General features: G+C 40.6%; 1 protein-coding gene across 1 annotated transcript; it reads right to left on the minus strand.

The window, feature by feature from the left end:
* LOC131721967 (uncharacterized) lies at nucleotides 1–15,623 on the minus strand. The gene is made up of 3 exons (XM_059015400.1): nucleotides 12,741–15,623; nucleotides 733–1,827; nucleotides 1–556 (listed from the first exon to the last, which is right to left on the minus strand). Exons 1-3 carry the CDS (start codon nucleotides 15,604–15,606, stop codon nucleotides 483–485), a joined length of 4,035 nt encoding a protein of 1,344 aa, XP_058871383.1. The 5' UTR covers nucleotides 15,607–15,623; the 3' UTR covers nucleotides 1–482.
* Nucleotides 15,624–16,163: the final 540 nt, after the last annotated feature.

The raw sequence follows: 16,163 nt of genomic DNA on the forward strand, positions 1-16,163 counted from the left end.
TTCTTTTGAAATGTTTATTTTATTATAGTTTTTCATGTTTTTACGTCATGCATTATATGCGCTAATTTAAAAAAGGCTTTTATGTTTATTTTTCATTTAAATACAATGTTTCTGCTATGCAGATGTTAGATATGATGTTCATAAATAAAACTTTTGAGTTGTGTCTGACAGTTTGTGTTTCATTTTCATATCAAAGCTGTTTAAAATATACCCGTCAAAATGACTACTGCTGGCGGTTCTAGGTAGTAGCATAAACCCGGCGGTTCTCGTGTTAATGTGTTGGGTTCATGTCACACATATAATTGTTCAGAGAAAAAGCTTGGCATATATTTCCAACGTGTCCCTTCTAAGTGGAATGACCCTGTAACTCTGTCCTAAATCCTCACAGCATGATGAGTGAGATTCATTTCCAATTCAGGGCCAGGAGTGGAGCTGAATCCCAGGGCTGTCCAGTTCATTCTGAAAGAATGGGTCTGTCTCCTTCAGTTTGACAAGCTCCCCTTCTCTGTGTCTCTGGATTCAGACTGGCTCTCACTCTGGGGACCTCCTTCATTCACTACACAGAGAGAGAGAGAGAGAGAGAGAGAGAGAGAGAGCATTAATCAGAGAATCAGACAGCTATCCACACATTCAAACAAGCAGGGTGGAGAGGTGAGGGATTGTGAGGGAGGTTGGCTCCAGTGTGATTTCGCTTGTGTATATGTAGGCTTCCTAACTGACTGAAATTCTTACCACATTCAGTACTGTGATATGGCTTCTCTCCAGTGTGAATTCGTTGGTGTCTTTTAAGGTCTCTAAACCTACTAAAGCGTTCCCCACATTCAGTACAGGGATACAGCTTCTCTCCAGAGTGAATTCGCTGATGTGCTTTTAGGTCTCCTGACTGACGGAAGCTCTTCCCGCATGCAGTACAGTAATATGGCTTCTCTCCCGTGTGAATTCGCTGGTGTCTTTTTAGGACTCCTAACTGATTGAAGCTCTGCCCACATTCATTACAGTGATATGGCTTCTCTCCAGTATGAATTCGCTGGTGTGATTTTAGGTGTCCCAATTCACTGAAGCTCTTTCCACATTCAGTGCAGTGACGAGGCTTTTCTCCAGTGTGAATTCGCTGGTGTCTTTTTAGGCTTCCAATCTGTCTGAAGCTCTCCCCACATTCAGTACAGTGATATGGCTTCTCGCCAGTGTGAATTCGCTGGTGTCTTTTTAGGTCACCTAACTGAACGAAGCTCTTCCCACATTCAGTACAGTGATTCGGCTTCTCTCCAGTGTGAATTCGCTGGTGTGTTTTTAGGCTTCCTGACACAGTGAAGCTCACCCCACATTCAAAACAGTGATATGGCTTCTCTCCAGTGTGAATTCGCTGGTGTGTTTTTAGGGTTCCTGACTGACTGAAGCTTTTCCCATATCCACTACATTGATGTGATATCTTTGGCCGGGATATGTTTTCTGAACCCTTAAGCAACAAACCAATAGGCTCCTCTTCAATGTAGAGAGGCTCCAGTTCAGTCTCTTCTTCTTTAATGTGGACAGGCTCCAGTTCAGTCTCTTCCTCTTTAATGTGGACAGGCTCCAGTTCAGTCTCTTCCTCTTTAATGTGGACAGGCTCCAGTTCAGTCTCTTCCTCTTTAATGTGGACAGGCTCCAGTTCAGTCTCTTCTTCTTTAATGTGGACAGGCTCCAGTTCAGTCTCTTCTTTAATGTGGACAGGCTCCAGTTCAGGCATCTCCTGTTTAATGCAGATAGGTACCAATTCCTGAACCACCTCCTGTTTAATGTAAACAGACTCCATCTTTGTTCCTTGGCTTTCACCAAGATAGGGCAGTCCTGAAAACAGAAATGAAATGAAGCATTACAATCAGTTCTCTATTGGTGTGTTTATACTTATAACTCAGATCTGAACTGGCTTAGGTTTGTTGTTGAAGACATTACCCCTGCCAGAACACAGAGGCAGAAGTATTTAACCCTTTGCGGTCCATTTATTCAGTGTGTCTCAGGCGTGTCAGGTCCAATTTATTTTCACACACGCAGTTTATTTTAGACGCGCTGCTTAAAATTATTTTTTCACAGTAAAACAGGTTTAAAAGGCACTGCATATCAACAGGACACTCAGTACTGCATCTCCAGCACCGCCCCACCCCGTGTTTGCTTTATTTTTCACATACCTCTTCATAGTCATGCCTACTGATAAATCATCTCCTGATCACTCATTTTATCACCCAATTCCTCAATAATGCGATCCAAGTCATTATTTTATTGTTATAAGACCTCAAAAAGCTCTGCAAATGTCTGTGATATTCTTTGAGCGCTGGATGTTATCTCTGTGGTGCCGGGGCTATGTGTACTGCTCAGATCCGCCCCTTTTTCTCGGCTTCTATCGGTCTCACTCAGCCATTGAATGGTTTTCTCTGCTTTATCCAGAGAAAAAACGACTATAGACCTGTGCTTTACGTCTTTTTTTTTTTTTAAATAAATTTAGTCGTTGCCAATTATTTTTATTATTTTTTCCCAATTTGGAATGGCCAATTATTTTATTATGCTCAGCTCACCGCTACCACCCCTGCGCTGACTCGGGAGGGGCGAAGATGAACACACACTGTCTCCGAAGCGTGTACCATCAGCCGACCGCTTTTTTTCACACTCACCATGCAGCCACCCAAGAGCTACAGTGTCGGAGGACAACGCAGCTTTCGGGCAGCTTACAGTCAAGCCCGCAGGCGCCCGGCCAGACTACAGGGATCGCTGGCGCGCGGTAAGCCGAGGACATCCTGGCAGACCTAACCCTCCCTCCCCCCAGGCGGTGCTTGGCCAATTCAGCGCCCCCCCCCCCCCCCCTCTGGAAGCTCCCATCCTCGGTCGGCAAAAGAACAGCCTGGACTTGAACTCGCGACGTCCAGACTATAGGGCACATCCTGCACTCCACGTGGAGCGCCTTTACTGGAAGCGCCACTCGGGAGCCCCAGCTTTACGACTTTTTGATGATAGTCGGACAGGGTCCGACATCGAACCAGAAAGGGAAAATTGTAATGTTGGACCTGGTCCAACATAGGACAGCAAAGGGTTAAATCAACAGCAAGCCTGTGATTTGTATCACTTGTGTGTTTCTACTTCAAGGTGGTCGTTCTGTGCCAATTAATATTTCAATTTTGCCAACGGAGTATTGAAAATGTGCATATCAGACGTTTAAAGAAACAGGTGTCTACACTTACACATCAGTCTGAAACTCTTCTCACATGGAAATGTAAACAGTAACTCCCATGTATTTTCTTGCCCATGACAAGTATTCCATGCAGGGAGACACCATCTCTTGCTGCTTTTAACCCTTCCACTCCGGTGAACATTCTACCTGTTTGAGGTCGGACTGACGTAACGTGACTTTCGGCTTTTCTATCAGGACAAATATCCACCGAAACATACTCTTCTAAACAGCTGAGAATCTGAAGATTATTAAGAGACTAACATTTTACTCTGTGATGAAATATACCTTACGATTACCTGGTTTGAATGTAAGAAGTAATTTTTAAAATGTACTTAAATTAATTTCTCTTTAGAAATGTCTCCATAAGTGCAATTTAGTGATCTGCTATCTGAAAACTGTAAAACTATCAGTGGTAGCCACAATTCTCAGGAACTAGGATCATAAATAATTGTATAAAAACCGTGTCTGGTTTTCATTCTACAGCACCTTGTTTGACGGGTGCGTAATGTGAAGATGTTCGCCATCAGATCTGTTAACTCATCAACATCTTCTGTAACAATATATATATATATATATATATATATATATATATATATATATATATATATATATATATATATATATATATATATATATATATATATATACAGTACTGTGCAAAAGTTTTAGGCAGGTGTGAAAAAATGCTGTAAAGTAAGAATGCTTTAAAAAATAGACATGTTAATAGATTATATTTATCAATTAACTAAATGCAAAGTGAGTGAACAGAAGAAAAATCTAAATCAAATCCATATTTGGTGTGACCACCCTTTGCCTTCAAAACAGCATCAATTCTTCTAGGTACACTTGCACAAAGTCAGGGATTTTGTCGGCATATAGTCAGGTGTATGATTAAACAATTATACCAGACAGGTGCTAATGATCATCAATTCAATATGTAGGTTGAAACACAATCATTAACTGAAACAGAAACAGCTGTGTAGGAGGAATAAAACTGGGTGAGGAACAGCCAAACTCAGCTAACAAGGTGAGGTTGCTGAAGACAGTTTACTGTCAAAAGTCATACACCATGGCAAGACTGAGCACAGCAACAAGACACAAGGTAGTTATGCTGCATCAGCAAGGTCTCTCCCAGGCAGAAATTTCAAGGCAGACAGGGGTTTCCAGATGTGCTGTCCAAGCTCTTTTGAAGAAGCACAAAGAAATGGGCAACGTTGAGGACCGTAGACGCAGTGGTCGGCCAAGGAAACTTACTGCAGCAGATGAGAGACACATCATGCTTACTACCCTTCGCAATCGGAAGATGTTCAGCAGTGCCATCAGCTCAGAATTGGCAGAAAATAGTGGTACACCCATCTACTGTCCAGAGAAGTCTGGTCAGAAGTGGCCTTCATGGAAGACTTGCGCCCAAAAAGCCATACCTCCGACGTGGAAACAAGGCCAAGCGACTCAACTAGGCATGAAAACACAGGAACTGGGGTGCAGAAAAATGGCAGTAGGTGCTCTGGACTGATGAGTCAAAATTTGAAAAATTTGGCTGTAGCAGAAGGCAGTTTGTTCGCCGAAGGTTGGAGAGCGGTACACGAATGAGTGTCTGCAGGCAACAGTGAAGCATGGTGGAGGTTCCTTGCAAGTTTGGGGCTGCATTTCTGCAAATGGAGTTGGGGATTTGGTCAGAATTAATGGTCTCCTCAATGCTGAGAAGTACAGGCAAATACTTATCCATCATGCAATACCATCAGGGAGGCATCTGATTGGCCCCAAATTTATTCTGCAGCATGACAACGACCCCAAACATACAGCAAAAGTCATTAAGAACTATCTTCAGCGTAATGAAGAACAAGGAGTCCTGGAAGTGATGGTATGGCTCCCACAGAGCCCTGATCTCAACATCATCGAGTCTGTCTGGGATTACATGAAGAGAGAGAAGCAACTGAGGCTGCCTAAATCCACAGAAGAACTGCCTAAATCCTTCAAAAACTGTGTACAAGTGTACCTAGAAGAATTGATGCTGTTTTGAAGGCAAAGGGTGGTCACACCAAATATTGATTTGATGTAGATTTTTCATCTGTTCACTCACTTTGCATTTTGTTAATTGATAAATATAAACTATTAACATGTCTATTTTTGAAAGCATTCTTACTTTACAGCATTTTTTCACACCTGCCTAAAACTTTTGCACAGTACTGTATATATATATATATATATATATATATATATATATATATATATATATATATATATATATATATATATATATATATATATACACACACACACACTCTCTCTTTTGGGTCGGTAAGCATTCCTGGTTCTGTAAAGCAATTTAGTCTGCTCTCTGGTAACCTAAGATACTGAAATGCTGCACCTCATAATAAAAGGTATTTCTAATGGCCTGGGGCTTTACTGACATGCATTTTGATTGGTCATCCGTGATGTTTATCCCATGAATATTTCACTACAGTTAATATTCTGTTAATGTATTGTTGGGTTTATAAACATTTTGGATGATTTAGTATGATTTCTGGTAAGCTTGTACTCGTAATCGCCGAATCTCCAGACAGAGAAAAAAAAACTTGCTTGTCTAGCTTTCTGTTTAGCTAACTTCACTTTTGTTTTGAAAGTATACAAAACCACCCCTGATTGGTTGTTGGAGCCTTTGCAGATGTCAGTCATTTGGTAAGCAACCAATGGTTGTTTAAAAGGCTTAAAATGGTTGTCTACCGTCACCATGACATCACCATGACTTCTAGAGGCTCTTTTTTGGCACCAGTTAGGAGTGAATAGATTGTTTTCCAAATGGGTGCATCCGGCATTAACATTTTTGAAAAACCTGTATTGCACCAAATATAGCCTTGCAGCTAAATAACATTTCTCAAGAACTGGCAAGGATCACCCTCCTAGTTTAGAAAGCAAGAGACTCCTTTTCTTTATTCTAGGCTGGGAACCTTCCGTAGAAAATCTACTCCGAGGGATTGGCAGCATTTCCAGTTCAGCATCTTCTACTATTAATTATTATACTGATTACTGGTAACCTAAAACTTCTTCACATAATATAATGATTTACATGCAAATAAACATTTTCCCATCCAACTAACAATATGATTTTTCAAGCAGGTAGGTCATTTATTTGTAAGTTCCCTAGCAATACAATGTATTATTATATCATGATTTTAATGTCCATGTAACTGCTGTCAGCTACTTTTGTACATGTCCAACTACTGAAACTTACAGAAATATTACAATAGCGCTTTCACTCTTTGCAGGAAATGAAATCAATGTGAGCACATTTTCAGAACTCAGTAACACGCTTATATGTAGACATTATTCTTGATAATGTTTCTTTGTAATGGCTTATCCCACAAGGTTGAAATGAAATGTTGGGGTTATTTACAAAAAGATACACATTAAACTATAGAACACAGTAAAACATCGTAATCCAAACGCCTAGAGGAGCAGCATCTTCAAAAACAGGAACAATTTATTAAATACCAGCAACAAAGTTAGTTCTGCCTGCTGCAGGCGTGTTTTGCAGAATGCTTTGATTCAGATCGGCAGTCAGTGTTCTGCAGTGCCAGTACCGTGCTGGGAAATTATTAATATTATTATTTATTTCTTAGCAGACGCCCTTATCCAGGGCGACTTACAGTTGTTACAAGATATCACATTATTTTTACATACAATTACCCATTTATACAGTTGGGTTTTTTACTGGAGCAATCTAGGTAAAGTACCTTGCTCAAGGGTACAGCAGCAGTGTCCCCCACCTGGGATTGAACCCACGACCCTCCGGACAAGAGTCCAGAGCCCCTAACCACTACTCCACACTGCCGCCCAATTTATTGATGCTCAGATTTGCGATGTTTAACTGTATGTGAATACTAGTCTAGTTCACTTTGACCCAGTTAATCCAACATTTTTCATTTGTCAAAATTGAAATATGACAGATTTGAGATATTAATGTTACTTGCAAAAACATCACTGCAAAACACGTTTGCACTCTTTAAACAAAAGCTGATTAGTGTCTAAACACAAGAACCATAATAATATTAATAATCAGGGGCTCATAACAGAAAACTGCTACTGATGTTAAAGGGTACATAAGGACCTTTTTTTATTTTATTGTGTTTCATGTTCCCATGTGTTGTTACAACTGTTTACGTAAGGTGTGTGTATGTATCCGCATGGACCTCTCAGAACTACATTTCCCATCATGCTCCTGCTCACTGGTAAATCCATCTCAGTTACATATGTGAGCAGGAGGATGATGGGAAATGTAGTTCTGAAAGGTCCATGCGAGTACATGGGAAGCTATCTTGAGGCAGGGAATGCAATTTAAAAGTTTAAAAAAAGTGGTCAAAATGTAAAAAATAAATAAATAAACTATATACACACACCTTACATAAACAGTTGTATCAACACATGGGAACATGCGACACAATAAAGTAAAAAGGTCCCTATGTACCCTTTAAGCAGGACATGCAAAGTGAAATTCATGCAGCTTAATGTTAATATGAAAATGCACAAAAAATCTCAACTTATGTTGTTTCACTTAACTTTGTTAATTCTTTGCCACATCTGTTAAGGTATTTTCTGCATGCCATCATGATTACAATTATTGCAGATGTGTTATTTTTAGTAGGAGACTCGTCTCTTTCTTCTTTTTCCCCCTCTACTACAAAAATTACTTTATTTACAGCAGAAATTTTATGGCAAAAATTTTATGGCGTTGATAAGAATGTACTGACAGTCATGAAGTGCCGCAGTAATGCTGCTGCTATATTTTAGTCCCAGTGGTTTCACTCCTTACAGCTGCCTGCCTATAGCATAAAACAAGGCAGGCGGAAAGTTTATCAATGAAGATGCACCCTCAAAATGAGACTGAGCCAGCTGTGAGGTGGAGAAAGGGGAGATGATGGGAGAATGAAGCGAGATGATAGTGTAACGAATGAAAGTAAAATAGCTGTAAAATAGGACTTGCCACTTTCACCAGCTGACACTGCTTATTCGGGAAATAAAAATAAATCAATCACCTACTGTGACAGGATGGCGTGTGTGATGACGTCAGGCCAGAAGCAGGTAGGGTGCTTCTGCCAACACAGGTCAGGCCGGGCAAATGCCTTCACTGATCCTGTATATGTTTGTTTTTTTAATTCTCTCTCGCTCCTCTCGCCCTCGTTCCTCCTCTGAACATCCAACCCCCTCTGAGCCAAGAGTAGGTCTTTTATATTCGTGGCTGGAGCCTTAATTACCTATTAATAAATTACCTTATGAAGGCTCCAGCCACACTCCCATGAGAGTTATAGGGAAGGGGTTTTAACCCCATACCCACGACTACAGATTACAAGACCGGCTCTCTCGCCGGGCTCAAACAGCAAATAATAAAAGACAACTACAACAGCAGTCATTACATTCTTATTGTAAGCACACAGTGCTTAAAAATGCAGCACAGCTTCAACTGTTCACTTAATCAAAAACAAAAAGATGTCATGAAAATATCTGCTTACATATTTCAGTCAAACTTGAATTTGTTACTAAACAAGAAGGCACCGTAATCAATTACAGCTTCAAAATGCCTCCGAATACACCCGCACCCAATGAGATTGAGCAAGATACACGATTACAAATAACAATAATAATAATTTTAAACCTTCAATGTTATGTAGGATTCAACCTATTTAAAAAAAAAACTAAATAAATAAGCATCAGAATACTATTCTACTCGCAGTCCATCGTTGGATTTAATGCAGCATCAAGTCTGTTCTGCTGCACACAACTCGCTATCCTATTGTTGTCTTCAAATATTAAAAAAAAATCCAAAACACCACTCTTTTAAGATTTATATACTGCAGGATGATCAAACATTACACAGCACTCGGAAAATGAGTGTGTCAGTGTTCTTGCATTACCAAACATTAAATTCTGTGCTGGAAGAAATTCAATCATGTCTGCCGATAGCCAATTGTGTTTTTTTCCTTATATCAGTGCCATGCCTGTAGGCTACCAATTATCAGAGCACCTCTATTATTAACTAAAAACACGTAAACTGGAACAGAAATAAAAAAAATTCTTGAAGTGCGTCCTGAATTATTATAATAACGCGATGCAAAATGCAAAGTGAAATGCAAGTGCTTTGAATGAAATGACTGAACTAACATGATGTCACTGCAGTTTAAAGGTACCTGTATTTGGGCGATCTTAAAATCAATGAAAATTACAGAACATTTCAAAGTAACCCTTGCGTGTAGTGTACACATGCTTTCAGCACATGTACACTACACATGCTAAGGAGGAGTGTTAACATGAACAGAAAAATGTAAGATCAGCAGATGACAGAAAACACTTTAATCCCCATTAAAATGAGCGACAACTTTTACAAAAACTCTACCAAGGAAATGTGATGGATGTGACATTTGGTTTTATTTAAACACCATTATTTTGAATCACTGTAAAATATTTTAGTTTATCCCAAGAAAAAATAATATTAGTAACTTGGTATTACATTCCCATAGAGTCAAAATGTGACATATTTACAAATGTGTGACTAAAACATGTATCCTACCATTGATACCTAAAATGAATGGACGGCAGACTTCAGAATGTGTTTTTTTTTTTAAGTAACTGTAAATGTCTGTAAAGTGAAGAAAAGGCACAAACTGAACAACAATACCGCATGCACATATATACACCCTTTAGTAAAAATACAGGAAGATACATTTTGGATAAATGCAGCTTGTTGTTTTCATGGCCATGGCCACTTTATCCTGGAATTGCCCTTCCACTATTGGTTGTAGTATTAATTTTGTTACAAGCAAGTCGCTACATAGAAAAACATGGCCGTCATGAGCCAATCAAATTTCAGCTATGGCCAATTTGCACATATTGCAGTATTGATTTAAGGTACAATGTTGTAGACTCGTGAATCTTCATAGAGTGCCGGTAGAGGCCTTTGGGTAATTGTGTCAGAGAGAAAACAAAGTCATAGGTCACATGGTTTGGCAGCCATATTGGATCTTTTGTGAATATTGGCCAATTTAACAAAATCTTCTCCAAAACCTCTTATGGTACAGATGTGAAACTTGGGGCACATACTACCCTTATGGCCTATATTTAGATTTGTTCAACACAAGTCGATTGGTCACATGGTCTGGCAGCCATATTGGATTTGTCAGAAATATTCAAACGTCTTTTTCCTGAGGTTGTCTATCAAGGTTGTGCAAAGCAACTCACTACATAAAAAAAACATGGCTGCTGTGAGCCAATCAAATTTCAGCTATGGTCAAATTGCACATATTTGCACATATTACCTTGCAAAATCTCAAACGCAAAACTTGCAACACATACAAGAACCCATACATGCTCCATCAAAAAATGTCTTTGACTGTGACCTTTGACCTCTCCATAAGGTCCAATGAAAAACTAGCCCATAACTCCTTAGAAGGCGTAGATAGGGTCATGGTTATTATGGAACACATAAAAACTCACATATGCTCTATCAAAAACATCTTTGACTGACATTTGACCTCTCCTTAAGGTCAAATGCAAAGATGGCTTATAACTGTTTAGAGAGTGCAGGTAGGGTCATGGTTACTGTGAAACACAGATAGGAACAAGAATGCCTTTGAAGCCCTCAAGTTGCTTGTAACTTCTAGTTTATAGACATTTCAATTTCAGTTGCTGTTTTGTAATTTGGTATTATTCCCCCCAAAACACCAACGCTAAAAATGAACACACAATAGGTAGATAATTATTAGTTTTGCTCAAATTCTTTCATGAAAACGAAAATTGAGCCAGTAGCTCTGCCATGGTTCAAGCAGCAGCTCCCTGTGTTATGAAACGAGTAGGAGAGATAACATAATAGTGAACAAAACACAATCTTGAGACGTGGATCCATTTGTTTTCATTTATTTGTGAGTAATACATTCTCACTACCTTATCTGTTTTTTAACTAGTAAACGTGTGCTTTCATGAAAGGGGTTAGAATGTGTGTGCTTAAAAACAGCACAGCTTTTCTCCCTCTGAATCGAGTGTCCTGCAATACACCATAACAAAAGTGAAAATCCTTTGCAACTGTAAATTTCCAGAACTGTGAAGCTATATAAAAGCCTCTCAAATGTAAACATGTACCATTGTGTACCTCCAGCTGTTCATCATTGTGATGCAGAGCACTCTCCTTTGCCTGGCCAAGTTTATTTCGATTTTTTTTTCTTCCCAAAGTTGCGTTGTTTGAACAGGGTTTGTAACAGCGGTTAGCAAACTACACTGCAGACCAACCAACTCATTTGACCACTATCGATATTAAACTCCAGCCATGGGCAAGTCTTCAGCCAGTTTGCCTGAAAACCTAATAGTCTAATCTAATCTATGTGTTAGCCAGTGGTGTGTGACCGAGTTTAGTAAAAATATCTGGACTATTTATTTTTTTTACCAAAAGTACCTGTCGTATTTTTTCAATCAGGAAAGTTTGTTGTGTTTTAAATTGGATTTTTATACCATTTTATTTTTACAATGGACAAGTGACCTGTATTTCATTTGTATAACAATTAGGCTGTGAATCACTCAGAAAACATTGATTTGTGTTTGTTTGAATTAACAATTCATCAACATAAAAGGCTCTCTGTATTTATTTGTTGGTGGTTTATGAAGGAGTATGAAATCGCCTTGGTGCCTTGGGATGGATTGATATTTTGCCTTTTTGACCCCTACAATTGCCTTGCCCTTGCCCTTGGGGGGGAGGGGGGTAAAATACCCCCCCCCCCCCCCCCCCAACAAAGGCAACATTGCCTTGCCCTTCATGACCTTAACTTCATGCCCTGCCTGTATGAAAATAAAAATATGTGCTTACCACAAAAACGTGTTTCTTTCACGAAGCAATATTAAAAACACTGTGTGACGCTCCACAGCACGAGTTTGGAATTGAGGTCTCCCTCAATGTTTTAAATGATAGCAGTAGAATAAAACTAGTAGGCTAAAGGAAACAAAGATACACTAAATTGAAAGTATATTTAAAAATGATTTCAAACATATTAAAAAGGATAGGAAGCCAGTTTCCCATGCGTGTTCAGGTAAGTGTAAAACAATGGGATCCGCACAGTATTGACGTTTAGGAAAGCGCTCCTGTTACAATCATTACGGTACACTTGAACACACTCTGCAGTCACTGAAATAATAAATATTTTAAAAATTCCCGATCCCCGCTTCTGATTTCCGATTAGATCTAGGCTCTAACTTCCACACTGTCTCAGGAATAGAAAATAAACATCTAAGACAAAAAAAATACCCAGACCGCCAAACACAATATTTACCCGCTTTCAAGCTCAGATTGTCAGCGCTGAGCCCGCGGCACGGAGACTGCAACTGAGGAGATATGAATAAAAACAAACACGCTGACACAGACACGCCGCTTCACAAATACAACACACACACACACAAAAACAACGCGCTCCTACCACACTACAACCCGGACCTTTCAAAATAATACAATATAACAGCGCTCTGTAGTTTATAAACACATTGTAGAGCTCCATGCAGACTCTCTCACCTCCTCTCTGCTCTCCCTCAGTGTCTGAACGGATAAAACAACGCGCTCCTACCACACTACAACCCGGACCTTTCAAAATAATACAATATAACAGCGCTCTGTAGTTTATAAACACATTGTAGAGCTCCATGCAGACTCTCTCACCTCCTCTCTGCTCTCCCTCAGTGTCTGAACGGATAAAACAACGCGCTCCTACCACACTACAACCCGGACCTTTCAAAATAATACAATATAACAGCGCTCTGTAGTTTATAAACACATTGTAGAGCTCCATGCAGACTCTCTCACCTCCTCTCTGCTCTCCCTCAGTGTCTGAACGGATAAAACAACGCGCTCCTACCACACTACAACCCGGACCTTTCAAAATAATACAATATAACAGCGCTCTGTAGTTTATAAACACATTGTAGAGCTCCATGCAGACTCTCTCACCTCCTCTCTGCTCTCCCTCAGTGTCTGAACGGATAAAACAACGCGCTCCTACCACACTACAACCCGGACCTTTCAAAATAATACAATATAACAGCGCTCTGTAGTTTATAAACACATTGTAGAGCTCCATGCAGACTCTCTCACCTCCTCTCTGCTCTCCCTCAGTGTCTGAACGGATAAAACAACGCGCTCCTACCACACTACAACCCGGACCTTTCAAAATAATACAATATAACAGCGCTCTGTAGTTTATAAACACATTGTAGAGCTCCATGCAGACTCTCTCACCTCCTCTCTGCTCTCCCTCAGTGTCTGAACGGATAAAACAACGCGCTCCTACCACACTACAACCCGGACCTTTCAAAATAATACAATATAACAGCGCTCTGTAGTTTATAAACACATTGTAGAGCTCCATGCAGACTCTCTCACCTCCTCTCTGCTCTCCCTCAGTGTCTGAACGGATAAAACAACGCGCTCCTACCACACTACAACCCGGACCTTTCAAAATAATACAATATAACAGCGCTCTGTAGTTTATAAACACATTGTAGAGCTCCATGCAGACTCTCTCACCTCCTCTCTGCTCTCCCTCAGTGTCTGAACGGATAAAACAACGCGCTCCTACCACACTACAACCCGGACCTTTCAAAATAATACAATATAACAGCGCTCTGTAGTTTATAAACACATTGTAGAGCTCCATGCAGACTCTCTCACCTCCTCTCTGCTCTCCCTCAGTGTCTGAACGGATAAAACAACGCGCTCCTACCACACTACAACCCGGACCTTTCAAAATAATACAATATAACAGCGCTCTGTAGTTTATAAACACATTGTAGAGCTCCATGCAGACTCTCTCACCTCCTCTCTGCTCTCCCTCAGTGTCTGAACGGATAAAACAACGCGCTCCTACCACACTACAACCCGGACCTTTCAAAATAATACAATATAACAGCGCTCTGTAGTTTATAAACACATTGTAGAGCTCCATGCAGACTCTCTCACCTCCTCTCTGCTCTCCCTCAGTGTCTGAACGGATAAAACAACGCGCTCCTACCACACTACAACCCGGACCTTTCAAAATAATACAATATAACAGCGCTCTGTAGTTTATAAACACATTGTAGAGCTCCATGCAGACTCTCTCACCTCCTCTCTGCTCTCCCTCAGTGTCTGAACGGATAAAACAACGCGCTCCTACCACACTACAACCCGGACCTTTCAAAATAATACAATATAACAGCGCTCTGTAGTTTATAAACACATTGTAGAGCTCCATGCAGACTCTCTCACCTCCTCTCTGCTCTCCCTCAGTGTCTGAACGGATAAAACAACGCGCTCCTACCACACTACAACCCGGACCTTTCAAAATAATACAATATAACAGCGCTCTGTAGTTTATAAACACATTGTAGAGCTCCATGCAGACTCTCTCACCTCCTCTCTGCTCTCCCTCAGTGTCTGAACGGATAAAACAACGCGCTCCTACCACACTACAACCCGGACCTTTCAAAATAATACAATATAACAGCGCTCTGTAGTTTATAAACACATTGTAGAGCTCCATGCAGACTCTCTTACCTCCTCTCTGCTCTCCCTCAGTGTCTGAACGGATAAAACAACGCGCTCCTACCACACTACAACCCGGACCTTTCAAAATAATACAATATAACAGCGCTCTGTAGTTTAAAAACACATTGTAGAGCTCCATGCAGACTCTCTCACCTCCTCTCTGCTCTCCCTCAGTGTCTGAACGGATAAAACAACGCGCTCCTACCACACTACAACCCGGACCTTTCAAAATAATACAATATAACAGCGCTCTGTAGTTTATAAACACATTGTAGAGCTCCATGCAGACTCTCTTACCTCCTCTCTGCTCTCCCTCAGTGTCTGAACGGATAAAACAACGCGCTCCTACCACACTACAACCCGGACCTTTCAAAATAATACAATATAACAGCGCTCTGTAGTTTATAAACACATTGTAGAGCTCCATGCAGACTCTCTCACCTCCTCTCTGCTCTCCTTCAGTGTCTGAACGGATAAAACAACGCGCTCCTACCACACTACAACCCGGACCTTTCAAAGTAATACAATATAACAGCGCTCTGTAGTTTATAAACACATTGTAGAGCTCCATGCAGACTCTCTCACCTCCTCTCTGCTCTCCCTCAGTGTCTGAACGGATAAAACAACGCGCTCCTACCACACTACAACCCGGACCTTTCAAAATAATACAATATAACAGCGCTCTGTAGTTTATAAACACATTGTAGAGCTCCATGCAGACTCTCTCACCTCCTCTCTGCTCTCCCTCAGTGTCTGAACGGATAAAACAACGCGCTCCTACCACACTACAACCCGGACCTTTCAAAATAATACAATATAACAGCGCTCTGTAGTTTATAAACACATTGTAGAGCTCCATGCAGACTCTCTTACCTCCTCTCTGCTCTCCCTCAGTGTCTGAACGGATAAAACAACGCGCTCCTACCACACTACAACCCGGACCTTTCAAAATAATACAATATAACAGCGCTCTGTAGTTTATAAACACATTGTAGAGCTCCATGCAGACTCTCTCACCTCCTCTCTGCTCTCCCTCAGTGTCTGAACGGATAAAACAACGCGCTCCTACCACACTACAACCCGGACCTTTCAAAATAATACAATATAACAGCGCTCTGTAGTTTATAAACACATTGTAGAGCTCCATGCAGACTCTCTCACCTCCTCTCTGCTCTCCCTCAGTGTCTGAACGGATAAAACAACGCGCTCCTACCACACTACAACCCGGACCTTTCAAAATAATACAATATAACAGCGCTCTGTAGTTTATAAACACATTGTAGAGCTCCATGCAGACTCTCTCACCTCCTCTCTGCTCTCCCTCAGTGTCTGAACGGATAAAACAACGCGCTCCTACCACACTACAACCCGGACCTTTCAAAATAATACAATATAACAGCGCTCTGTAGTTTATAA

Source organism: Acipenser ruthenus, chromosome 50 (assembly GCF_902713425.1).
Source record: "Acipenser ruthenus chromosome 50, fAciRut3.2 maternal haplotype, whole genome shotgun sequence".
In the NCBI taxonomy this organism is placed as follows: Eukaryota; Metazoa; Chordata; class Actinopteri; order Acipenseriformes; family Acipenseridae; genus Acipenser; species Acipenser ruthenus.

Excerpts from the sequence above, each read along its gene's own strand:
- LOC131721967 (XM_059015400.1), bottom strand. The coding sequence starts at position 15,606 with ATGGAGCTCTACAATGTGTTTATAAACTACAGAGCGCTGTTATATTGT. Across the intron at positions 1,828-12,740 it reads TGAGGGAGAGCAGAGAGGAG|GACTGCCCTATCTTGGTGAA; the intron begins GTGAGAGAGTCT and ends TTCTGTTTTCAG. Across the intron at positions 557-732 it reads ATATCACAGTACTGAATGTG|TGAATGAAGGAGGTCCCCAG; the intron begins GTAAGAATTTCA and ends CTCTCTGTGTAG.